Source organism: Acomys minous, assembly GCF_964271855.1.
Source record: "Acomys minous genome assembly, chromosome: 3".
NCBI classification, from domain to species: domain Eukaryota; kingdom Metazoa; phylum Chordata; class Mammalia; order Rodentia; family Muridae; genus Acomys; species Acomys minous.
In genome coordinates, this window is record NC_140485.1 from 7,027,154 (window position 1) to 7,054,492 (window position 27,339).

At 43.6% G+C, this 27,339-nt stretch overlaps 1 protein-coding gene across 6 annotated transcripts in view; it reads left to right on the top strand.

Annotated features, from left to right (window-relative positions):
* The window catches only part of KIF16B (kinesin family member 16B), a 266,440-nt gene that overhangs the window by 203,705 nt on the left and 35,396 nt on the right, over positions 1-27,339 (top strand). For 4 of the 6 annotated variants that reach the window (XM_084774701.1, XM_084774704.1, XM_084774705.1 and 1 more), the window contains 2 exons: positions 3,614-3,703; positions 26,098-26,181. In XM_084774701.1, coding sequence (XP_084630827.1) covers positions 3,614-3,703; positions 26,098-26,181 — 174 coding nt within the window. The remainder of the gene's footprint in view (positions 1-3,613; positions 3,704-26,097; positions 26,182-27,339) is intronic. The other 2 variants (XM_084774703.1, XM_084774696.1) reach the window with 1 other exon arrangement.

Genomic DNA, 27,339 nt, shown 5'->3' on the forward strand with positions numbered 1-27,339 from the left:
CAGGTCTTATATGGTCTGCTCTGGGTCCCTGAGGCCACACCTGCAGGGTCCAGGTCTTATATGGTCTGCTCTGGGTCCCTGGGGCCTGGTGAGGACTGACCAGATTCATATTCTGAATAATTAAAATAAGAGTCTGTTGATTGGTTGCATGTAAGGTGTAAGAAAAAGGAACACTAAGGATGGCGCCACGGATTGGGGTTGAATGAGCAGAATGACGGTAGCTGACATGGGGAAAGGATGAGATTTGATTACTGTTAATTTTAGTAGCTGTGCCCTGTTGAGCTTGAGTTGCATTTTGGACGTCCATGTCAGCAGTAGGCTATATGAGTCTAGGTTTAGCAGCAGGAGACCAGCGTCCAGGGAGCCCTAGCGTGTACATCTGAGCAATAAGATCACTGAAGGAGAGAGTGCAGGGTAAAAAATAAAACATGGCCAAGGATGAACTCCGGGTGTATTTGATGCTTAGAGGTCAAGGAGATGAGAAATCTCGGCAAGAAAAGTACAAAGATAAAGGAATCGCAGTCTGGAAGCCAAGTAAAGGTTTGAGCAGTGAGCCAGCTCCACTTGGTTCCTTCCCAGAGGTGAAGTGAGGCCGTGGTCAAGAATTAAGCCATAGGCTTAGCAATATGGAGGTGGTGATGACCTTGGTGGAGTGCTGTTTTAGTGTGGGTTCAGGAGAAAAGAAGAAGAAATAAGTTGATGGTATTGTAAGTAAGCTAAGACTTTGGTTTTAATATAAGAGAGAGTGTAGAGGGCTAGCTGGAAAGGAAACGGGGGTGTAAATGGGTGTTTAAGATGCCAGAGTAGCAGTCTGCCTAGACGACTGTGAGGACAGTGTGACAGGAAGTAAACTGGTGTGTTAGAGGGGAGGAGTAACATGGTTTGGGGAAGCAAAGTATATTGCTGTTGCAGGATATTTGATCCCGTTATGAACTCCAAGACTGAACTGTAAAAACCTGTTTCTTGTTTGGTGTGGCTCAGCACACACCTTCAATCCAGGAGCTTTCTGTACACAGAATTTAATAAAGTTAACCCTAGGTCAAAAGGTGGGGCAAGCTGACAGGCGTTAAGTAGAAAGGAGAGACTTGAGAGAAGAGTATTTAAGATAGTGTGGAGAAGGAAAAAGGACTTTCTGGCTTTTACCTTTTGGCTTTTTCTCCTGAGCTGTCGGATGAGCTAGCAGACTTTTGGTTTTTGGCTTTTTCCTGAGCTGAGCAAGGTCAGCTGGGTGCTTTCTCTGCCTCTCTGAGCTAGCAAGTTTTCACCCTAGCATCTGCATCCTGAGTCTTTATTGGTAAAAATCAACAATTGAGATTTTGTTTTTTAAGACAATAGGCTACAGCTTGGTACTCTAGAGAGTTGGTCTGAGCTGGAGCCCTGGAATGTTTGCTGCCTAGGTGAGGCCCAGGACACAGTGCAGACGAGCAGCCCCTGTCAAGAGTGTCAGTGCTGTGCTCTGGTGGTTTCTACTTGCACGGGCTCTTAGGGGTGTGATTCAACAGCAGGAGTCACCTTCAGACATAATAGAGGTGACAGGTGTCCCTACTGGAGGCTGAAGTGATGGATATTCCTGCTGCACTCTGAAATCCTATGAAATCTTGTAGGTGCTCCACTATTGCTCTAAGAGGTCTGGTGGAAAGGTTCCCCATGAAGGAGGCCTTGGAGTCTGAGTTATAGGCACAACTTTAGCTTTCCTCGGTGATCTTCTAATGCCACAGAGCAGGGCCTCACCTCGCCTCTGAGACTTCCATCTTCCTACCTCCACAGCACAGATCTCGTTCCAGTAATGCTCTGGCTCTGCTGGTGTCATGCACCACCAGGCAGGTGGGAAGATGAAAGGCCTCCTCCACGCTCTCCTCCTCCACGCTCTCATTCTCTCTTGGGTGCCTGGTTCCTGTCCACCCAAGGCATGCATCCCCTGTTCTGCTCCACTGCTTGTGTCAGCCTTGCCCTGTCTCTGCTGAGGACAGTTCTGAAGAGGAAAACCTACCAGCCTGGCTGCCAGGAGCAGTGGTCCCCAGCTTGAGTGCTTGGCACATCATACCAAGCCTCAGGCACACCACAGCTGCGAAGCACCTGCATCTTTACCTCCTTATCAACTATTTATTTCTTATGGAAATATCTGCTTTCAAAGAAACTAATGAGAAGAAACCTGCCATTATTAAAATGTTAATGAAAAAGCAAATACAGAAGCATAATAATAAAAAATGTGCGTCATTGCACATGCCCTGGAACGGCATATTTGCCAATCTAGAAGTGAGTGAGTCAGACAATCCTGGGATTCAAAACACTCTTCCTCCGGAAGCTCCCTAACTGGGCATTCTTTCTCTGTGGCTTTTCTATATCGGTGCCCCATGGTCTACCTCACATCTGCCTAATCACACTCCCCCAGGCAGCAGGTACCAGGTACAGATTTAGCTCATTTCTAGAAACAGAAGTAAAGTGCTAGCAAGCCCCAGCACCTTGTTCTGATGTGGGGATGTTAAAAGGACATCCGAGGAAGACTGCCCCACCTCTGGTTGGCTGGGTGTGTTGGGTGTAGTTCAATGTCTTTAAATGGGAGAATGTCAGGTTGAATTGGAAATGCCTGAGGAACATCCAGAGAAAGCTGTCCCTATGCCGGGTTCATGGAGCTCAGGACAAAAGTAGAGCTGAGAAGAGGCAAGGTCGATGGTGGTGCTCAGTTGTGCCGGTGGCGCTGCCAAGGATCACCAGCTCTTGGTGGTGTGACGTGCTGTGGCATTTGCTTTTACTCCAGGAAACCAGGAAGAGTCTGTGGCAGACATTCTCCCTAGAAATGCAAAATCCACTGTTGTGTATTTAAGGTAGTGACCATAAGCACAAACGAATATTTTCCTTCCTTTCTTCCCTCTTCCCTCTCATTCTCTTGTCTTTCTCTCCTGTCCACTGTGGTGACCTTTAGTGAACCACACTAGACATTTTACATTGGACACATAGCTATAAGTAAAAGAATATCCGCTGGGATTCTACCAGCTAGGAGAGTTAAGCAATATTTATTTCTCCTGGTGTGTGTGTGTGTGTGTGTATGTGTGTGTGTGTGTGTGTGTGTGTGTGTGTGTGTGTGTGTGTGTGTGTGTGTGAGAGAGAGAAAGAGGGGGGGGGGAGGGAGGGAGGGAGGGAGGGAGGGAGGGAGGGAGGGAGGGAGAACGGTAGGGAGAAGAGAGAAGGGGAGGGCGAAGTGGCCATCTGTGTTCATTGGCATGCATGAAAAGCTAAAGGACTGTTAGGAGTCAGATCTCTTCTTCCACTGTGTGGGTCGTGGCAATAGAACTCAGGTCTTCAGACTTCAGGGCAGGCACCTTTACCTCTGAGCTGTCTCATCCGTCCTGTAAAGAGGTATTCTTCTGCCCCTAGCTTTACATAGGTGTCACTTATAATAATGCATATAAGACATGGCAGCAAAAGATGCATGTTTACTAGGACACAGTTACTATTTATAAGTTGTATTTATGCAGCCAGATTAATTTTTTCAATTGCGCAGACATTTTACATGCTAATCACTTTTAATTTAATTTTTAAATTATGTTTTTAAAAGTTTAGTTACTTTTTCCTTGTAATTAATGCTGCCTCATTTTTGCTTTCTTGCTAATAGATTTCTGTCCTAGATGAGACATGGACTGTATTCAGGCGTTACAGTCGTTTTCGAGAAATGCATAAAACATTGAAGCTAAAGTATGCAGAGGTGAGTTATGAAACCATTATTGCCAATTAAGAGCACTCATTTTGTAAAGTAAGTTAGCTGATTGCATAAGCAGCACCCTCCCTCTCCTGCTTTGCCAACACCAGCGCCTACCTACAAATTTTACTTCAGTTACTCATCTGTCAAAGTTACTGTCTTTATTCTGTCCCTGTTCCATTCTTATTGTACAAAATGGAAAGATTTTCTGAGCACAGATTTGGAAAATAATAAACTTAACTCCATCCTTTATATAAACTTATGGTTAATTTGAGATGTTCTAATCAATTTATAACCTTTAAACAATAAGATCTTCCCAAATGAGTCAGGTGTGGTAGCCCATGCATTTAATCTCAGTACTCAGGAGTGAAAATAAGGTGGATCTCTGGGGTTCAAGGCCAGCCTTGTCTACTTAGTGAGCTCCAGGGCTGCTGTTTCTGATGAAGACTCCGTTTTTGTTTAGGTCGCTACTTAATGAGAACCCAAGTCATGAGACTTACCTTCCCATCAAACAATGGAGAGGTGGTTGGAAGGAAGCAGGAAAGTACTGTATAGGTTGAATACATAGAGTATTTTGCTACATTAACAATCTCATTCTTTTGGGAAAATACTGGATTTTAAAATAAGTTTAAGTAAAGGAAAGTATCGCTAATCTGAGTTGCATTTCTAGGTTTTCACAATGATTATGCTTCAGCCGGAAGAAGTTGTGTGGAGCTTGCTCTCTGTAGGGATTTAGGGATGGGACTGGCTGCGGACCAGTCAACAATAGTCACTTTCCACTCCGTGTATTTCCACTCCGTCCTTTGCCACCACTGTCTATAAAATGGAAGTGTGTGATCAAACTCTCTTTATAAAGAAATTCTACTCCAGTTTGGCTCATATGAATAAACCAATGTTTCTTTAATATTGCCATAGCTTTTGCCTCCTCTTAATGATATAAAGTGAAAGGAAGGTTTTTTTTTTAATAAAATGATTGCTTGATTTGAAGAGTCAAGGTAACCCAGATAACATCAAGCCATCTTCAAAGTTCTGTTACTCAGCTGCCATACTAGTTATCTGTTAAGAGATCAGAGAAGCTTCTAGTGTGCACTAGTTCATGATTCTCAAAATGTCATGTTCCAGAAGTAACCATATCAATTCAAGTCATGAAGTTTGCTTCTGAAGTTTACCTTCATGTCCAAAATTAATATTGACAATAAAAATGAACATCGTCGTACACATACTAAATACACAAAGCAGCTTGATTTTAAAATAAACGCTGCAATTCGTTAGCTTCCTGGTTATGAGTTACTATATCAGTTCTTTAACAATAAGTCATTTTATATATTGTGTTAAGGTCACTAAAGACTTAGCGTAGTAAATAGAATAAGCACTGTATTTGAAACAAAAAGATGTGAACTGCATGCACATATGCGTGTCACATGTGTGCATCAGTTATTACATGATTATTTTTCCATTCTTTAATTAATTAATTATTTAGTTGAACTCATTCTGTATATTCACAGTCCTCTAGCTTCTAATGGTACTATAGTGGACAAGAACAAATGTCTTTTTTCTTATGTATCTTAAATTCTTAGGGAGAGTGACTGCCTGTGAACAAGGACAAACAACAACTGATTGTCTTGAGGAAGGCTATGTTGCAGGTGTCATTTTAATTTCCCTGCCTCCTATGAAAATACCAGTGAATGGTGGTGGGGACAGAAGGTGCTTGACACGTTGATGAAATTACATCTCAGGTTTGGGATCTTTGGCCAGATGGAATTCCAGTTCAAGTGAGTGGAGAGAGATTCAGAAGTTTAAAAAGGGACCAGTGCACATCTCTGTTGGTGTTGTTTTATTTTAAAGAAAACTCCACAACAGAGGCCATCTGCGAAGACACAGTAAAAGAAAGGTTACCTGGGCTTGGCATGATAGAAGCTTGTAGATCAGGGGTTGCCTGGTACCAGGAGATGATTTGAGCAGCGACTGAAATCTTCCTGTGAGGGGATGTGTGCACAAACAAGGTGACATACATTATCTTCACAAGAGGAAAACCACACTGGCTTTACTACCTCATTAGCCTCTTTATTCACACATCTGTATTTAGCAAGTCTATTGTGATTAGCCGTGAATAATAGTAACATTCTGCTGTCTCGTGAATGAGAAAGCGCTAACAATAAGCAAATCCCTTAGGCATGGTCTGCTAAGAAGTTCCACAGAGTAAATAAAAGAGGACACCAGTGCTGAGGCCTAAGATCTAGACAGTTGGCTAGTTCTTATCCAGCAGGGCCAGGCAAGACTCAAAGAAGTAGAAGCTGAGGTCAGAACAATACGAGGAAGCCAGGCATGAACCTCTGGAGCTGAGCACCTCTTCAGTCGAGGACAAGAGCAGACACAAAGGCGCTGGGGTGGGGCTGAGTTGGAGGTGATGCAAGAATAAAGGGTGTGTGATAAATGTCACATGTGGTGTGATAAATGTCACACGTGGTCAGAGTGAGGACAGAGGTCAACATCCTCATGGTCACTTAGGGCACGGAGCTGCATTCTTGGTTTGTGGGAAGCCATGGGTGGGTGAAACAAGGTAGCACTCACGTGGAGAAGGGATTGCTAGGATGGCAGAGAACTCAAATCCAGAGTTATACTTGATAGATTAAATTTGAAGATGTCCGTAAACACCCAGTTGGAAATGTCAAGAAAGACGGAGGGTAAGTCTGCAGTTTGTACAGGAAGATGCATGAACTTCTCCTAAAGTAAAAGCCCATGTTGAGATGAGCAGTAGTGAGACCATCTCTTGTACTTCTGTTTTGATTGCTAGCTACAGTTCAGCATTCAGACCATTGTATTCATGACTTGCCCTCACAGGGGTCCCTTCCTAAACACAGCCTCAGGACTGAAATGCTAACCAAGAATGGAAATTGCTTTTCCATGTTGAGTTGAATTTTGTGACCTATAATTACTTTATCCTGAGGACGAAAGTACATTAGTTGTGAAGGAGGACCCTCAAACGCATGTGTGAATGCATTGCACAGAGAACAGATGACAGACAGGAGCAGTGGTCTGACACTAGCAGACACGGCATGTGGGAAGGGAAGCCTTGGTGGCACCACTGTGCTCTCCAGCTGCCGCCACCAGACATCACATAAGTGCCCAGGTCCTGGGGCCTGATGCAGTGCTTTGCACCTCCCTCACCTTCCCTCCAACTGCACTGAGCACACAGTGCTGTTACCAGCCGAGGGGCAGTGATGCGGCTGGAGAGTCAGGGCAGGAAGCCAGGTAGTTTGAGCTTATTTCTTATTTTTCTTTTTGTTGTTTGTTTGGTTTTTTTTTTTTTTGGTTGTTGTTATTATTGTTATTGTTCGTGGTGGTGGTGGTGGTGGTGGTGGTGGTGTGTGTGTGTGTGTGTGCGCGCGCGCACACGTGCATGAGAAAGAGAGGCAGAGAGAGAGAGGCCTCACTGTAGCTGGGTCACCCTGCCTCCACCTCCGCAGTGCCCTTAGGATGGATGTGTACCGCTATTTTTGTCTTCATCTCCTGTTTCTAAACCAACGCTATTAAAGTCTGGAATTTTAAAAGAATCACATTGCATTTAGAGTTCTTATAGTGCTTTATTCTAATCTTATCCATCAACGTAAAGCAACAGCCCCATCTCACATCTCAGAGCAGAGCCTCGGGATTAAGCTGACTCTGCCCTGTGCACTCTAGCACATGTGGTTTCTGTTGTACAGCTCAGCCTCATGGCCTCTTACTCCTTAAATGTCGAGATTAGGACTGTTTTCTGGGTACTTGGGTACAGTATTGTTTCTGTCATTAGTCTCAGTATTGTTTTCATCTCCATCTCTAATATTAACCTTAATCTCCCACCTCCAAGTACTCTGGCCTGAAAACAGCCTCCCAGGCGCTCAACTTTAACATGCCTTCTGGGAAGCCACAGGATTGCCATGCAAGGACCCTGGAACTCTCCCCTCTGGACACCTGTTTCCTAGACATGGGGGCTGCACTTTCTTTACCCCACTCCACCAGCACACTGGGCTCATTCTTTTTTGGAGTTGTAAAATTCTTCTTGTCCTCACCGATGATCAGTGATAAGGTTTTGAAATGATATACATGCACTAAGTTTACTCATTACAAGGCTCCAACTTTTTGATCGAGTTGGAAGAAAGTTGAAAAGCACAGTGAAATTCAAAATATACAGAATCTGTAATATGCTCGCTAAGATAATCTTTTGACACCTTAAAACTTCAGTTTTAGTTACAGCCTGTAATCTTTTGGAACTTTTTCTAAAATTATATCCTGTTCTTTCACATTCCCTTCTGGAGTATTTTCTCTAGGGGACAGACTCTAAAATAGTTGGATGTGACAGTTCCTTTTATGGAGAGTTTGATGATGTTTCAGTGATCTTTTTAGTTTCAAATAATAGATCTTATGTCCATGCTTACAGGTTGAGGAAGGTGTACCAGAGTTTGTCTTGTTTGTGGTAGAGATAGGGATATAGGGTCTTCTGGCCCTGGTTGTTATGGACTTTACTATATAGACAAGGCTGGCCTCAAACTCATGGACATCTGCCTGTTTCTGTCTTCCAAGTGCTGGGCTTAAAGGTGTGCATCATTATACCTGGTAAGTATATCCAGTCTCCTCTGAAGTTTTTCTTAATCTAAGCCTCAGAGGTCTCTATTTGCAGTATCTACCAGGGTCCTCTTGGGTCCCTCTGTAACTTTAGGCTCAACAGGCTCCCATAGGCTACACCCAGCATTAGGGTCCACACCTCCCCACCTCCCACTGGCACCAGGGCAGGAGCTAGGAGAGAGCCTCCAGCACTCGGCATGAGGCTGTTGGTGGCTGCTCCTCTTGACCACATTATATAGATAGTCACCTACATACCTGCGAGATGAGGCCCTGGGGGCAGATGTGAGTATCTGTGGCATGGGATCCCATGCTACAGTTAGAGCCGTTGTTTCCACAGACACAACTTCCACAGCCTCTGAAAAAGACATGTGGGGAGACTCACCTGGTATAGTGGAGAAAACTGTGGCTTCCCAGTACCATTCCTCTTTTCCAGACATTCCTTACTAGGAGAAATGTCATTTTTATTATCATTGCCTAGTAACTTAAGTTGGCTTAGCAGCTTTTCACATTCCAGAACTCTGTAGGACATTAGGCCAGTCTCCACATTTTTTGCTGTTGGCTCATTCTCCAGACATGCGTGAACATATCTGCATGTCTTCTAATCCACTTGTAAAACTTTTTTCTGTGAAGAAGTTTCGTACTTGCTGAGCTGTCCTTAAACAGTTAACTTATGCAAATATAAAGTCAAGGAAGAGTGTTCTAAACTCAGGTAGGATGAGAGTCCTGAAGACCATCACCCTTGGGAGAACGTCCTCTTAACTATCTCCCCACATGCTCCATTCCTGTCATCAATTATTTGTTGTAATGTTTCTTTAAGGAGAGCTATATTCTGATCTCCTGAGGCCCCCTCAGGGGTTCTTTACACACACGTGGATAGTAATCTTTTTATAATTAATAATGAGAAATAAGTTAATAAGATGCCAGGCAGCAGATGCTAGATGAGGAGTTTATTAAATGAGCGTGGAGAGAGAAGGATGGGGGGAAGAGGGGTACCCAGAGAGACAGGGATAAAGAAGGAGAGAGAGAGAGGAGAGAGAGAGAGAGAGAGAGAGAGAGAGAGAGAGAGAGAGAGAGAGAGGGAGGGAGGGAGAGAGAGAGGAGAGAGAGAGAGAGAGAGAGAGAGAGAGAGAGAGAGAGAGAGAGAGAGAGAGGGCGGGGGGAGAGAGAGCGCCACAAGGAGGGTTTGACCTTTTGTAATCTTGGGTAGGGCCATGACCCCATGGCTAGTAGGCAATGACGTCACAGGTAGGCAGACTGAAGCAGAATCCTACCAAAGCCAATGATAGCAATAAGGAGTTATTGATCACGAGAGTTCTGGCATGTCTCCAGCAAAGCAGAAGGAACCAGGGGTTTTTTACAAGCGAAATAACTTAACCACATAAAACCACTCAGTTTCACAAAACATAAGAAATGAAGGAGTTTGTGAGAAAGTCATATCCCACTCTCCACTCTACTGTGGAGAGTGTTCTGTCCATTGTCTAGATCTGGGTAGGGGTTTAAGGTTTACCGCCTGTATTGTCCTTGGCTGGTGCCTTAGTTTGAGGAGGACCCCTGAGCCCAAATCTGCCTATCATAATGTTCTACTTGTAGGCTTCTAGGACCCTCCTGATCCTTCTACTTTGCCTTTCTCCCATGTTTCTCTCATCTAGAGTCCCACTAAGGGGAAAATGGGAGGGAGGGAAGAATGGGAGGATACAAGGGATGGGATAACCATTGAGATGTAACAAGAATAAATCAATAAAGGAGAAAAAATAAAAAAATAAATATAATTTTCAAAGTCCAAAAAAAAAAAAAAAAAAAAAAGAAAGAAAGAAATGAAGGAGTTGATGGTGAAGAGATAGAAAACAAAGCTTTAGGCCTTTTCATATAGGACAGTGACAATACAGATTTTTCAAAGGGGACAAAAAAGAAACTATGTGGTGGTTGTTGGTTTGGGTTGGTGGTTTTTGTTTGTTTGGTTTTTGGTTTTGTTTGGTTTTGAGTTTTTTTGTTTTTTTTTAAGACAGGGTTTCTCTGTGTAGCCCTAGCTGTTGTGGACTCTGTAGATCAGACTGGCCTTAAACTCACAGAGATCAATTTGACTCTGCCTCCCGAGTGCTGGGATTACAGACATGTGTCACTGCACCCAGATTCTTCCCCCTCTTTATTACTGAAGAGCAGCAGGTGGTCACAAGACAGACACCAGGTGGTTCCTGTTCCCTTCAGGGAGCAAGTGGGCTTTCTTCCCATTGAAGATGCTGCGTTACTTGGAGACTGTAAAATTGTTATTTGTTTTTATGTATGCATTTTCTTTAATATTAGCAGTTTCTTCCAGATTGCACACAGGCTGGCCCCTTTGTTCTGAATTAGTTTGCCCCCATGGTGCATTGGTGTGTACCATGCAGGCCAGCAGCCCCCATAATACACTGGTGTGTATCATGTAGCCAGAAGCTCCTTCTGGCTTCCTTCTCTGCTTTCCCCATTGACCTTGTACAGAGTCTTAATCAAATTAAATCCCAGATTTTTAGTTTCCACACCTGTAAAATGATATTGCCATAGCTAGTCTGTAAAGGATCATGGCAGCCTCCCATAGACTGCAGGCGGCTCTGGGGGATGGTGTAGCTGCTGCCAAATTGTGTGTCTTTCAGATTTCACCACACAGATCATTTCCATGCTGCTTTTTGTGTGTGTGAATGAAAACCATGTACTTTGACTTTACTAAAATCAGTTTGTCTTTTAAATGTCAGCCAGGTTGTGTCCTCAGGAACAAAGTTCCCTTTATGTGTCCTCTCTTCCTCCTTTGAGAAGGGTGGCAGTGCTCTGTGTGTGTCTAGAGTCCAGGGTGTGCACTGATGGCTTCTGATGCAGTCTGAGTCCAAGAACCATGTTCAGCAAGAATCTAGAAAGAAAAAGACAAATATTTAAAGTCACACCACTCTTCAGCCATTGGAGTGAACAGCAAAGACCTGGCCCAGCCCCTTCCTAGCTTTGTGGGCAGCTGTCCTAGGCTCTGAATCTGTCTCAGGAACACTTTTCATAGAGCAGAGGTCAGCAGTCCTGAGGGCCGTGGAGAGCAGCTTCTAGTGGTGGGTTCGAAGGTGACGGCCACTGCCCCACCATCTGTTACAAAATAGTCTCCTGAGTGTCCACCCTGCTGGGGACTGCCTCAGGCTGCACATTTGTGCCCTCCAACACTTATGTATGGATTTATCCCGTATTTGTTGGTTTTATAGTGGGACCTGTGGGAGGTGACTGGATGAAACCAGTTGAAAGTAACTGGTGCCCTAATAAAGGGATCCCAGGGTGCCCAGCCTGTCTCTGCTCCCAGATGTGGGCAACAAAGATGGCATTGGCGATGAACAGGCCCTCACTGGGTCGGCTTCACTTTGTTCTAGAATATCTGCATCTCCAGAAGTAGATTTCTGTTGTGCAAACATTGACTAAGTAGCTTTTTACAGCAGCAGGCAGGGACTAAGGCGTGTGCCATAACTCAGGGGAATTTTATAATGGAAGCAGCTAAGCACTGGAATTGAATGAAGACCGTTTTGTAATGTTCTTGGCTGGAAATACTTCTGAAGCCAGTTTGTGTTATGCTGCCTAAAAGCAAAAGAATGAGCAATGGAAGTTTTGCACCTTAAAATATATAGTCAAGGAACTGGCTCAGAAGTTAAGAACGCGGACTGCTCTTCCAGAGGACCCAGGCTCAATTCTAAGATCCACATGGTGGCTCCCAACCATCTGTAACTCAGACCCAGGAGCCTGATGCCCTTCTTTTTGCTTCAGTGGGCACAAGGCATGCACCTGGTGCACAGACATATGTATAGGCAAAATACTCATACACAAAAACACATATACACAAGCACACAATCAAAGCGTGTGCCAAGGAAACTTCTGATGTCAATGACTGGTTAAAAATAAGTTACTTTAATAGGCTGGGCTACCTTTACCACAATTCAATAGTGAGTCACAGGCGTTCTGGAGTGCCCAACGCAATCCGTCTCTATCACATACGTCCCTAAAGGAGCCCCTTTCTCCTCACAAAGCTGAGTGAGAAAAATATTTTTAGAAGCTTCAAGTAAAACTAGTAGGTCACTGTGTTAGAGAAATTGTTTTGTGTCCCATCTGCTGCTCACTGGGTGCCCAGTGAGCACCAGTAGGAGGGAAGAAAGCAGTTAGTCAAGAGGTTATTTAATTTGTATGTGGAATTTCAGTTTGTGCTTATAGAACCATTTCTCACCTTTATTTTCCAAGTAATTTTCCCAAAGCAGCACCAAATAAAGAGGAGAAAGGAAACTAGATATTGGCTTCATATTTGTGTTGAAGAGCTGTGTACCATCCATCACGTAGTGTAATCTAAATAGGTTTATATCCAGCATTCCAATTTTAATACAAAAAATTGCAGATGTACTCACTTCCGAAATTATAATGCCACCAACCATAGCCACGGGAACATCCAGTAAGCTTTCAATAAATTCAGTTTTACAAAGCTCTCGGCCTCCTTGAATTTTTAAATAGCAAATAGCTAGGTGGATAAAAACTGCAGCTTCGTGACTTGGTATACTATCATCCGAGGCCCAGGCAGCCCACTGAGTGGTTTGTACCACACCGTTCCCTCTGCTTGGTGGATAGATGGTGGTAAAGTCACTGCTTTCAGGGGTGAGCAGAGAAACAGAGAAGAAAACCGAACTACCTGGAAGGTTTTCCCAAAATATGTGGAAAGAGACTAAGAAACCCTGATTTTGTACATTTCATGTGGGATCCAGGAGTGTGTAGTGATGCAACAGCCTCTCCTGGCTGGTGCTCTCTGGACCACTAATTAAGACACTGTCCGGCTTTTCCCTTCACGCCCATCTTGGTAGCATGAGTTGATTTTTGATTATCATAGATCACTAATACTAAACAGTAATAGCCAGTGACCAGTGAGTAATAGTCCCAACAGGAATAGCAAAGACAGGCCAAGGCATGAACAGTGAAGAACTCTTAGGTAATCAGAAATGTGGCCTTGTGTTGTTCTGTCTTCTCTAGCAAGGAAAAATTGTTATAACGAGAGCAGCTTGAAAATATTTGCAGATTATCAAATCCACATTCTGGGGGCCTTCATGACTGAATAGCACATCTTTCACCTTAGAAATAAGAAATCAAAGATCCAGAGAGAAATCTTTTAAAAGTCAAGCGAAGAACTTGAAGTGAATGCGGCTCATATCTGCTGACTGCTGGTCCCATGTGCTTTGTGAGCCTCCTTCTCAATGACTGTTTACTAAAGAAGAGAACATTTCCAGAATGTTGTAGATGAGACCAAATGTCACAAAATCCATTCTCTTTAAAAATTCGCTCATAGCAAGTCCCCATGGATACTAACGTAGATAGCCAGAAACCATGCCTTCGTTTGCATGTCATAACAGTGGCAAGTTATGGCCTGTTTCAGTCCCAGAAAGAGGCAATTAACATCATAGCAAGAGGTGGGAAATGCAAGCATTGAAGTTAATTCAACTTCTTATTTATTCCGGAAAACACAGTATTTAATATTCACAGATCTGACTGTATTTCTTACTTTCAAAAATTATTGCAACCTACATGAATGTTATCAGATCTGTCTTCACTGATTCACGCCTGAGTGAAATTGACACTAGCGTTGGGAAGAGTGAGACTGTGTGTGGGGAAATTAATCTGTATACCAAATATAGCCAGAAGTCATACAGCCCCATCTGCATTGCCAATCCCTCTTTTCTACCAAATAATAATAATAAATAATAAATAACAACAACAACAACAACAACAACAATAATAATAATAATAATAAAGTCTCAGCGTTGTAGCATTTTTTGTGAGGAGAGCAGTGATGTAACCTTCAGGGGATTGTTGGCTGACACACCCACAGAGTCCAGCCTTGCTCCTCCTTCTGCAGTGGGTACACTCCACCCCATCAGGGTCTGCAGGTAGCTCGGCACCCCTGAAGGGCTGCTGCTTTGTGCCACTCACAAATCAAACGTGGGGGAGAATGGCTTATTTGTTTGTGAGTGTATTTCTCAGTGACAGCTGTTCCTATAAGGCCTTGGGAGCCGCTATTAATTTTAAGTAGTCAAAAATGCTTCCGTCTAGTCAGCTGTGAGAATTATGGCAACCTTTTGATGAGTTTTCTTTATTTGCATTTCTCAAAAGCTGGGGCAGCTAAAATTTACAGCCATAAGCCTGCAGGGTGCCGCTGTTTCCAAAGCTGCTAGATTAATGCAGGTAGAGGCGACTTCACCAACTGGAGGGCCGTATTCCATGTTCCCTTCTTGTCTTTACGACTTGAGTGCTAGGTGGGTAGCTAAGTGTCACAACTTAGTAAATGAGGAATGGTGAGGCATGTATTCAAAGAAGTCACGTGTTTTTCCTGTGTTAGCCTCGTGTTATCCACACCTTTCTTAGTTCTCGGTTTCCCTTCAGTGATTCAGTTTTATCTACTTTATGGTTAAAAGTCATGAAACATGAGCAAAGCTTTTCATTACTTATATTCTCCATTTAATGCTGCCGTTCTTTCTGTCTGAAGTAATAATGATCCTGCTTGTCAAACCCTGCACTGTCTGCTGCCTCCAAGACTGCCTGGGCTTCCCGACCTAAAGAGAAGACTTGGCCAAGAGGGAAAAGCTAATGGAAGCAGATTTTTCTATTATGTTTAGCTTGTCTTTCTGATGGCAGCAGGCTGGCTGACCTGTCTCATCATGATGTAGCAAACATTGACACCAGAGCCCAAGCTTGATGACCGAGGAAAGCTCGGCTAGGCATGTTCACTGGGAATCCGAAAGAGGAAACTTAAAACCAGCACATAAGTGACCTTTTTACTCTGATCAGTATCATCAGAGATCTGTGGTCTGTGTAACAGAGCGCTGGCTTTACTTCTTCTTCTTCTTCTTCTTCTTCTTCTTCTTCTTCTTCTTTTTTTTTTTTTTTTTTTTTTGGTTTTTTGAGACAAGGTTTCTCTGTGTAGCCTTGGCTGTCCTAGACTCACTTTTGTAGACCAGGCTGGCCTCAAACTCACAGCGATCCACCTGCCTCTGCCTCCCGAGTGCTGGGACTGAAGGTGTGCACCACCACGCCCGGCTTGGCTTTACTTCTAATATGCATACATAGGCTATAGGTATAGAGGCTTGGTAGATGGATAAATAGATAGTGTTTCTAGTCTTCCAAACTGGAGTTATATCACTACATAAAATGGCTATGCTAGTTCTGGGTGCCTGCTAATCATTTTGCTTTCCTGAACATTCCTCATATAGCTACGTTTTTAGCCTGACACTTACAGTCATGTTGGTTGGCCATTCAGAGAAAGCTAATTACTTGGTTTGGGGATCCTGCATGTACTAAGAAAAAGAGAAAATGCATGGGAAATCAGTAGGGCTCAATATATTGATTTCATTTTTCTAATTTTCGTCCTTTTGTCTCTAGAATGTTTTATTTACTGAATTGCAGAGAAAGTTTGGTGTAACATTTCTCTTAGATCAAAAAAAAATGTGCTATTTTAATCCTCATCTGTTTGTTTCCAGTGTTTTGCTCTGCATAATCAAATTTCATAATTATGCAAAGTAGGCCATAGAGCTGTTGTTAAAATTTCTTCCAGCACTCTCAAGGCCTATCATATCTCCCACAAACACCCAATTTATTTGACCCCAGTCATCATTTTTAACTTTAATATACAGCTTTCCCAGAAGAGCTCAAATGCCTTTGCATCATTTCCCACTCCTGCTTGGAGGGTAATGGCTATAGCAGGAAAAGATTCCATTTTTTGAGTTTTCTCATGAATACCGCGTCCCCATTTGTGCCTGTCCTTTTTCTGTTCATAACCCCGCGAAAGCTAACACATTGCATTATTATACTGGTCTCCGTTCTCCCTCACCTCTGAGCCTCACTTCAAGTGAGAGGTTTACAAGAAGTGAGATGAGTCCTCGAGTGCGGTGCAGCCAAGACAAGAGCTAAATGGCCTCTGTGTGTCTGAAGTGCCGCTGTGGCTCACTGCGGAGAGACTTCAGTCACCAGCACCTCAGTTCCAGGGTTTCGGCCCAGAGGGAACATAAACCCCTTAGCTCAGTGCCTCCACTGAACACATGATGGGACCAGGAGCTAGAACGGCGTGCACGTTACCCTCCATTACACAACCTGTGACTTGCTGAGATTTGCAATCTAGTCACCCCAAATCACAGGTTATTAAAAGAAGAAGACATATGGTGTTCATTTAACCATTCCATTAAACTTATAAAAAGAATAATCATTTTTATTGTTTCTATAAAAATGATGTATGATATAAGAATAAGTTACCCAGTCATTTTCTAAACATAATGACTATTCCTGCCTAATGAGTGGTGTTTTAATTATAGAAATGTATAGGGAGAGATAAAGGGATGGTCCATAGACTGACATAAAAAGGAATTAAAGAGAATAAAGCAAAAGAATGGAGCAGCTTTTAAACATGGTGTTTATGCTAGATGTGCTGTTTTAAGTACATGCCTCCAGTTGAATTTTACTTGCATTTAACAGAAGCGAGAGAAAACAAAGCAGAACTGAAGAAGTCCTGAACTTCAAAGTGTCTCCACCATGAGAAATAAATCCTCTAAAGCTGATGTGACTGCAAGAAAAAACAATTATTAAAATATTAGTGTTCAAGTCACTAGCTTTCAAATACTGTGTTTGTATCTGCAAATTGTCAATTGGCTGTCCTAAAATAAATGGGACTCATTTACTCCTACTTGCCAGGTTTTAAAATTATTATTTCTCGAATTTCATGATATGTAGTAATCTCATTCATTTGTAGTGAACCTTTGGTAAATTCATGTGTGAGTTTTAATAGAGCCAAGTGTTATTTATCCTGGTCTCCTCCTTTTGAGGTCTCCCTCAGCTGTTTCTTGGCTGGCTATTGTTGTCATCCAGTGTGTTTGTGAAGTTGTACATTGACATCTCCTACCTGCCCTCTTGCCTGTTTGAAATGGGCTTTCTGCCCCTGTCAGGTGCTTGGGGCATTTTTTCCCTCCGTCCTTTACAGTGAAAAGTTCGTTGAGATCCTAGAACTTAAATTCATTGAGACATGACCCCTAAGACTAGCAGCACTCAGACCTACTCATCATAAAAGGCTGAGCTGAGCCTACGGCAGCTCCTCTTGTAAAGCTTAAGGCTCCAGCATCCATCTGTCCAGTTTGGCGTCAGTGGCATGACATGTGACTGTACTTCTTTGCTGGATCTAAGACTTGATTTCCTAGTTTAGCATTGTTCCTGTGTGAGTGTAGAAGCATTGCCTTCCACGTTTCTGACATATAGGATCAGAAACCATAAGCCTCGCTGTGGAAGGGTTAGAATACAGGAAACAGTGCTGAAGACGGTTTAGAAGGTTCTCAAGTACCTTGCCATTAAGTACCTCTTGACCTCTCCCCATTAGACAGCACGATCAGCACCACTAGCTAGCATGGGTGTGCTGCTGTTGACCACAGGCTGCACAGCACTTTTCCCTTCTAGGATCCCATCCAAGATGCTATCCTGCATTTAGCCTTTGTTTGCCTTGACCTCTCCAGGCGTTGGCAGTTTCAGATACTTGCCTTTGCATTTAATGGCTTCAATACTGGTCGGGGTTTTACAAAATGTTCTCAGTTGAGATTTATGTCATGGTTTCCCATGATTGGCGGAGAGTAATAGATTGGGGAGAGGCAGATGACAGGAGCTGAACCTCATAGCAGCACTTCCTGTCAGTATGAACCATCACCATTGACACTGAGCTGATCCCCTGGCTGCGGTTTCTCCACTGCAATGTTGCTTGCCCTGCAGGCCTGCCCACACCTTTCTGCACCGTGCTCTTTGGATCATGTCGCTGTGCAGTCAGTGTGAGTCATAGGAATGGTGAGAGAGAGACTGCACTCCCCTCAGGATCCAGCATCTTCACAAGTTGTGGAGAATTCTGCATGAGAACTTAGCTATCTGTCTTCTCTTGATTTATTTAATCCACCAATCATATTACCTTTGGCTCTCAATCCAGTGCTATTTTTTCCCTAGTTTTATACTTCAGCTACCTTCTAAGAGACTTTGATGGGGATAGCAGTGTTCCTCAAAATGACCATAGTATGGCTTTGAATTCTTCAAGCTCATCTTGTGTCTTGTCTGTCCCAGGCCCAGGACAAGACACTTCTCCAGGGCTGTCTTGCTTTTCCCTCCTCTGCTCCTCAGCCTGGACTCCATAGGCTTCTTTGGGCGGGTTTTGTTTTGTTTTTTTTTTTTAAGACATGATTTGTGTGCTGATACGTGACTGAATAATCACTCATCCCAGTTCTCCCAGGCATCCAGCCATTCGTCCTATCATCTGTGCTCATCACCTGACGTTAGCTGAGGATTTATCCACCACACCCAAAGCTGTGACCATATTTTTATGGGGAAGTGCCGTTATACAGAGGTACTAGACGGGAAGAAAGCAGTGGATAGAGACTTGCCCAGGGACCTCACAGTTCCTTTGAAAATGTTTCCATCTTCCCTTCCCTCCCTCCCCCTCCCTTTTATGTCTCTCTCTCTCTGTCTCCTTCCCTGCCTCCCTCCCTCCCTCTTCCTGGTGTTCAGGACACCAGGCTGTAGCTGTGGGTGATACCTCATGTCTACCCTCTAGCCCTATCTAGCACCAGAGACCCAGGGTTCTGCAGACTTCTGCCTACTTCTGCCTCCTATAGGGCAGGCCTTACCTTTCCCTAGTACCCGGATATAGAATCTTCTATCTCAGTGTGCCTGGAATGCCTGACAGTGTAGATGACTGAGTCCACGGGTGGTCTGTGATATCATAAGGTGAGAGGTGAGGTATAATGAACAAGCTTCCGGGGACCTCTCTCATGCTCTGCCCCTTCCTAGGGTGCTGACCCAGAGTGTGTCCGCTGGTGGCTTGAACGGTGGCAATCCCCTGCATTACAGACAGTTTTTCCACTTCTCGTTTCTTGCTGTTTGTGGCACTTTTGGAGGAGATAAGGGGGGGCACATACAGCCCTGTACCCCGGCTTTTGCCAGAGTTATTTCATTCACTTTCATGGTTTGCAGAAGTTGTTCTTGGTGCCAGTGTGGCTTCAGCATGCCACTCTCTGTGTGGTACAGGGGAGTGCCATGCTTGTTCTTCATGAAACCATGCAGGAAGAAAGAGGACTCTCCACATTGGTAGGAAATGCCAAATATCTCCAACATTTTATATAAACCATCAATATTTACCCAAGTCCCCATAAAATTCAGTTATTGTAAGGACTATAAAACTCCAGGGACATTAATTTTTGAAATATAGGACACTGTGGTTCTTTTGTCATTGGTTACAAAGGGAAACAAAGTGGAGCCTGTACACCTGCTGTTTATTCCTGACAGGATTTCTCATGAAAATCAAATCTAGACTGTTGAGTTAGAACGATGAGGTACAAAAACCGTCATGTGAAAATACAAAGTACTTGAGAGACAGTGAGAGGGTCCAGATGATAAGACTGTGATTGGGTTTGGAACTTTCTTTTTAGCATGAGAAACCAGAACAAGCAAGGAAGTGCAGTGTCGATGGGTCGTGAGTGGAGACTGGGAGGATTACTGTGCCGCTCGGAAGCACCTCTGTGTGTTCCCAACCTGACACTAGGTCAGGCCAGCACCAGGGCCCTCCTTTGAACCTCTGGTTAAAGGTGTGGCACCTAATTATTTGTGTCAGAGAAGCCAACTTAAGTCTGGAAACTGGGTTTACGAATGTGGCTATAAATGATATGGGGCTCGGATCTCAGGTCCACATTAAAACTCCAGGCTTACAAGCAAGGGTCTGTAACCCCATCCTTAGGCAGCTGAGAGGAGAGGCTTCCTGGGGCTGGCCTGCCAGGAGTCTAACTGAATCAGTGAGCAACTCTCAAAAACTGTCTCAAAAAGAGAGTGAGTGAGGAAAATACCCAATGTGAGCCTCTGGCCTCCATGGCCATCCATACACATGTGCACATGGACCCACATGCATGAACACACAGGCATGTTCTGGCATCAAGCACAATATTCCCTATATTCATAGAAGGCATGATCCAAGACCCCCACCTCTACCAGGTACAACCTCCGTGCACATTATGTTTTTCCTATGCAAACATACGTGTGGTAAAGTTTAGTTCATCCTGTAATAAATGTTACTACGTGACTGTGTTCGCATACTCCCCAGACTCACCTCACCTGCCTCCTGGTCTTAGAGCTTCACAACCACTCTCTGCATACAGTTATTTTCCTTTCCATATTAAGCAAGAGCCTTTACCACTTCATTAAAAAGCATTTTTATAGATTTTATTTGGCATATGCTAACTGTCAGCATCACTATCTTTGGTGTTTCCTTGAATGTAAGCACAGTTGGGCTGCAGATAGCTACTTGTGTGCCTGACAGGAGGGTAGCTTATTCAGTATGGATACACCAGACAGAGGTGTGTGGTTAGGACAGTGAGGAGTTGTGGGAAGGGTAAGTGAAACTATAAAAAATCATGCTACAATATTCATTGTTCCTCAGCTTGCTTCCTAGGCTAGCTATCTGTGTCCCTCCTAGGCAATTTTAATGTTAGATTTTTAAAAAAATGCTTGAAGTTCTCCCCACTCTCTCTCTTTCTCTTTTTCATGTGTGTGTGTGTGTGTGTGTGTGTGTGTGTGTGTGTGTGTGTATGTGTGTGTGCTCAATGCTGGAAGAAATATATTCTTTTGTAATTAATTGGTTGAGATAGAGCAAATTAATAATTCATCATTTGAGAATACTTTCACTCAGAAGATAATCCACCTAGTACAAACTAGAGGACTCTAACAGGCATGTTAAAGCCTCTGAATTTTACTTAGGGTTTAGCTAATATCAAACATTCTTTAGCTAACAAAGTTGGCAGTTTAATTTATTCAACTGAACTAACACATAGCCAGGCCTCCATGCCTCTGTTAAGGGTTTCTAAAAAGGGAGAGCTATGGCAGCCTCCTCTCTGACAGAAAGAAGAAGTGCTTCCATGCTGTGGTCAAAGAGCTGTGCAAATATAAACATAATTCCCAACCGGGCGTGGTGCCACATGCCTTTGATCCCAGCGCTCGGGAGGCAGAGGCAGGTAGATTGATGTGAGTGCGAGGCTAGCCTGGTCTACAAAGTGAGTCCAGGATAGGCAAGGCTAACACATGGAGACCCTGTCTTGGAAAAACAAAAAACAAACCCAAAAACTTAATTCTCCAATGGGAGCATTTTCCTGTGTCTTTGCCTTTCCTTGTTCTTTTGTCTGAGTCGTGGCCTGCCACTAGTATGTAAAACTAGCAGCTTGGGTTTGTAAAATAAACTTTGCTGTACCTTCCTTCTCACTCTTTTAGCTATTTCTCTGTTGCCGTGATGAAACACTCTGACCAAAAGCAGCTTGGGGAGAAGGGTTTATTCCAGGTTTCACTTCTGGGTCACAGTCCAGCACTGAAGGAAATCAAGGCAGGAACAGAAGCAGAGACCAGGGAGAATGCCGTCTACCTGTGTGATCTCTGGCTGCCGCGCAGTTGCTACCTTATACAGCCACTGTGTGCTTGCCTAGAGGCGCCATTGCCCACAGTGAGCTGGGCCGTCGGCATCAGTTGACAATCAAGACAGTTCTTCCCAGGCATGGCCTCAGCAATTCCTCAACTCAGATTCCCTCCTCAGTGACTCTAGATTATGTCCAGTTGACAGCAGAAGCTGACCAAGATGCCCTCCTTAACTGTGTGTCAGAGCAGCCAGTGTGTATTGATAGGAGCATGGTGAGTGAGTGTGCGCTGGAGTCTCCCTGCAGGAGGCCCATCAGACTCCCGGACCCAGCATTCCTCACTGCCTTGCCTACCATTATTCTGTTCTTTGTTGAAGTGTTTCCATGGCGGTTCTGTTGACGGCTCTCATTGGAACTGTGGGAACTGTGGGTAGCTGCGGGCAGTCACGTGTACTGCTTCCGGTTCATTACACATTCAGTGGAGCTGCTCACTTTCATCCTTATCCTGGACCACCAGTGGCTTCCCAGCAGCACCTTCCACACTCCAAGTACCTATTCACAGAATTGCATCGAGGAAGCTGGAGTCCACTCTCACTGCTGTCTGTCTTGACGACTTCTTCATAGGAGCTGATCCTTTCAAGGTTGTCTGAATAGGTCTTTGTCTGTGATAATATGCCTGGAAATCATTGGAAGTTAGTATTTCCTTTTCTTTCTAAAATCTGAATGAGAATTTTGCCTACAAGTTATTCAGAGTTGTTTCATAGGCTGAATATTAGCAACACAAGTACCAGGCTCCATCTGGGGAAGGTAGCCCACTGAGAGAACTTGAGTATTGCTGTTGGCTTAGTCCGGCTGCCTGCAGCTCTCTTAGAGTTCCATTTCTGAGGATATAAGGTGGCTATAAATAATTTTCCCTGACAGAAACCACATCATCTCGTAAGAAAATGACAAAACCAACTGTGAAGGCATGCTTGCCAAGCCCTTGGCGTCATTGTCAGGGGAACACATTTGTGTAAGATGGAGTTGAGGTTGGATGGGTCTCAGAAGACTCAAGTGGGCCGTCTCTTCCCAGCTGCTACATGAAAGAGGCATGTTTGTGCCAACAAAACCTGATTATAAATAAACAAACTTTGCTCCATGAAGCCACAGTGTAGTAGATCGAGGGCCCGAAGGCACGTAGGTATACTGTTTGCTTGTGCAAATTACCAAACCTCAAACAACTAATAATTCACATGGCTACATTCCTTTCAACATTATTTTCCAAAGCTTCAAAAAGCTTGTCAAGTTCAATATCATTGTCTGTAATGTTTTTCAACAGGTTTAGGTGGAAAGAGCCATCCATCTAGTTAGCTAGTTAAAAGGCAACCAGATTCTAGGTGAATTCTCTCATATTGGTACTTTGAGCCTTTCACTCTGCCTTGAGCCAGTTTCAAAGTTGAATGACAGAAAAAAAAAAAGTGGAGGATTTGTGGGAAAGGGGGAAAATGAGATTATTCCTCTAGTGGTGAACCTCATCCCAAGAATTCTCTGTCCTGGCACAGAGCTGGTATGTGGAACTCTCCAGTCCACCTAATAGTTAACTTTGGAAGGGGAGTATAAAGCCATCAGTGGCACCATTATTAAAGTGAAAGAATAATTTCTAAAGACAGCGTCTTTATTCTAAAAGGGCAAAATGTGTGTATGATTTCAGGATTGACCACTTGGTATTAGATAACCAATTTGGGGGCTCTCCCTTGGGCAAACTATTTCTCTCACTCTCAGCATTCCTTAGGTGCCTGTAGTTCTTTGTTTGGGACTGAGGTCTCAGGAGCTTTCACCTTAACATTAGCAGGTCTATGGTAGTGCCTCCTCAGGCCTTGCTTAGGCAGCCATGTTAATCAGACTTTGAGGATATAACTAACGTCTCTGACATTTTTAGAAGATGAAATCTCACAGCAAGCTTTTTGTTCCTCTGGCTCTTAGACTCTTTCAGACTCTCCAGATATTGTCCCCAAGCCATAGGTACAGGAGCTGTGTTGTAGATGCACATGCATACATATATGTACATACATAACAACAGTTAAAGAAATAGTGACCATGAATTTTAGAGAGAGCAAAGGATGGTACATGGCAGGGGCTAGTAGGAAGAAAGAGGAAGGGAAGAATGATACAATATTTTCATTTCAAAAAATTTAAAAGGTAAATTAGTTATATGGCCACTTCATAAAAATAACCAGGAGGGTCAGTGAAAAGGTGTTCAACATGATTAGATATCAGAGAAATGCAAATCTGATTCTCAACAGCAATGACTACTTACCTGGTAGTTAAATGCCCAGAGGTCCAAGTAGCTGAGCCTCAGTAAGAGCGTCTGTTGCTGAAACTACTTGCACAGCCTGTCCAGTAGTTTGTTGTTGCTTTTTAAATATAGCTGAAAATATAGGATACCATGTGACCCAGAATTCCTACTTTTAACAGTATGACCAAAAAACCATGTGAATTTGTCTATAAGTAGACCTAGCGGGAAATATTCCTACCAACATAGTTCCCAAAGATCTCCAAACATGAAAGTAACAAAACCCTATCTAGAAAAAACAAACAAAAATTAAGCAAACAAGCTGTAGAAAATTCATATAGCAAGGTACTGTACAGCAATGGGGAGGTGCAAACCATCTTTACTTGCAACTAAGGTGGCATCTTCCAAGCACGGTGCTCAACAAAACGATGTGGCCTCAAAGACTAAAACAAAACCTTTTATGGTGCCATTTGCATTCAGTTTATGCCTGGAAGGAAACACTGCCTAGTGCTGCAGGCCTACAGTCCAGCTGTTCAGGGCTGACGCTGGAGCACTGCACGTTTGAGACTAGCCTCCCAACCTTAATGAGTTCCTCTCATAAAATTTTAAAGGAAAAACAGGACTGAGGGTACAGGTCAGTGGTAGAGCTTTGTCTAGCTGCATGAGATTCAATGTCAGTACTGCCCATACAAAACGAAAATCAGAACCAAAGTGTGCTATTAAGTCAGTTGAGCTCCTGTTAGCCCTCTCAGAATGGGAAGAACAAACTGGAAACAGCACTTCCTGAGGCAGCGATGTTCATATCTAGACTCAGGTGCTGACTGCCCAGAGTTTGAGTGTTAGCCAAGTTCTTCTTTTATGCATTATACTTTTTGGTATTTCTAGCATAGCTTATGGTGTTTTTAAACATTTAAATATACAGACTCGAGTTTCTAATATGTTTAAACTTCAGCTGTGGCAATATGAATTTAAATCACCTTAGTGATTTGCATGGGTAGAAATTGGAGTTTCGTGGCCTATTGTGCCCTGCTTTGTAGAAGAAAATTTCATTTTTAAAAAAAATAATGCTTCATTGACTTCAATTTGTCCACCAAAGGTGAGAAATAAGGAAACAGTGAATTCTACCCACAGCAGCAATTATTGTAGCTTAGCATCCGTTCTGCCAGTGCAAGCCTGGCTGGTCAGGGTCTCACCACGTTCTGTAGTCCTTTCTAGCCTGGGCACATAATACAACTTACCTTCTTGTTATGACCTGTAGGCCTTGAAGAAAAACAGTATTAGGGAAGATGACTACGGGCCTTTAAGACACAGCTAATGCAGAGCTCTAATCCCACACCTTCATTTCATAGGAAATGTGATTGATTTAATGAGAAGCCCCATTCCACTCGGTAAAATCACATGCACTAACCTAAAAGAAAGCAATGTAGACTTTTTTAGAGGACTTAGTAATTGTCTAAAAACTACTTCACAAAATGGGGAGCTTGCAGGTAGAGTTTTCCAATTCTCATCTCTATAGAAAAGTAATAATTGTCTGGGCTACTGGACTAGCTCAGTGCTTAGGTTATATAGTAATATCTGCATCAAAATAAAATAAAAGTAAAACGTAGTATGAGGTCTTCTTACAGTGATTCCCACACACACAAGGCTAAGTCAGGTGGGGGGTGGTGCACTTGAGGTCAAGACCAGCCTGGACTGTATACGAAATACACGCAGTGGTGGGCGGGACCTCAGTGGGGGAGCTCTTGCCTGCACTGCACGGGCACCTGGGCTAGTCTCAGCATAGAGCTTGCTGGTTTGTTTTATAGAAATTGCTATATGGCGGCATGAAATCTGATCTTTAAAGTGTGATGTTCAAAGTCACACTCCCTTTTTTTTTTTCCTGTTTCCTCATTTGACACTGAGGAAGGACTCTGATCCAAGGTTGCCTGATCTCATCAATGCTGACTGCAAACGGAGGGGGGGGGGGGGCGGGGCAGGACCTTTAAGCTTTAAGCTTGTCTCCTCGCTTTATAATAGAGACACTGAGTAAAAGCTTAATGAATAAGAGATAAAAGTTCATAGATCTGACCTTAGCGTATCTCTCTATGTCTGTATTTCAGCTCGCTGCTCTTGAATTCCCTCCAAAGAAACTGTTTGGAAACAAAGACGAGCGAGTGGTTGCTGAGCGGCGGACACACCTAGAGGTAAGGGCTGAAGCCTTTCCCTCCCTGCGTGGAAATGCGGCATATGAGTGCTTGGCAAGGACAGCTCCTGTGGGGAACTATGCAGAGCTGCATCCTAACACAGGCGATGGCAGCAGGGTGGTTTCAAGTCAGGCCCTCAGCGACCCCTCTGTTCTGGCTAGCATTCTTCTGATTTTGAGTAAGGCACCCTTGTTCTGAGGGTTAGGAAGCAGGATGCGAGTGAACACTACGTATTACCCACAGCCAGATGGCATGTGATACAGGATGAGAGAACAGAGCTCGCTGAGAAAACTTGGAATTAATTAACTGAACTTACAGTACGTCGTCATTGTTGCTTTTTCAAGAGCTTTTGGGAGAGAAAACTCAGACCTATTTTGGTCCCAGTTCAGTGTCTTTGGATTTATTTTTATCTGCTAAGCTAGTTACACATAGAACCCAGTCCAACACAACCAAGTTTTGTGACTGCTTTGCTGCCAGTACCATAGCTGAACACTGTCACTAGTTTGTGGCTTAAAAAGTTTACTGCTGCGTGTTTGTTCAAAAACTGACTGCTTTTGCCAGGTCAAGTCAAGGGGTGCTCTCAAAGCTCCCTATGCTATGTCTTTGTCAGGAATAGTCATATGACTAACTGTAAATGAAATTCCATCAGAATAGGCCTTTCTAAAGTGTGACATGCAATGTAAAACTTTGGTAATGATCTTGCCCCTCTGGGCTGCCAAGTTGAACGTGGCTGCCTGTGGGCTTCTCTTGGTGTCAGTGATCCAAGGTGTAGAGAGCTGTCTTAAGCTCTCCTGTCTAGAAGGGTCCTGTGAGAGCAAAGGGAGACATGGAAACGCTCCCGCTGGTGTTTGAGACCAGTTCTAAGGGAGAGGCAGTTTCAGTGAGGAGCTTCCATACTCTGCAGCCACAAGGAAGCTACACATTTGACTAGGTCCTGGGTCCAGAAAGTCTGGACTCTAGAAGGACTGTGATGGGCTCTGAAAGTTATCTTGTGACACATGACCAAAAAATTCAGTGGAAGACTTGGCCTTCAAGGACAAGATTATTTTAGTGAGTCTGCCCAATTGAGCTCTCTCGAGGTTTTAAAGTGCTATGTAACTGCTTATAAAATTTTAAAAAACAAGAACAAGAAACTTAAATAACACAGTCATGATGAGT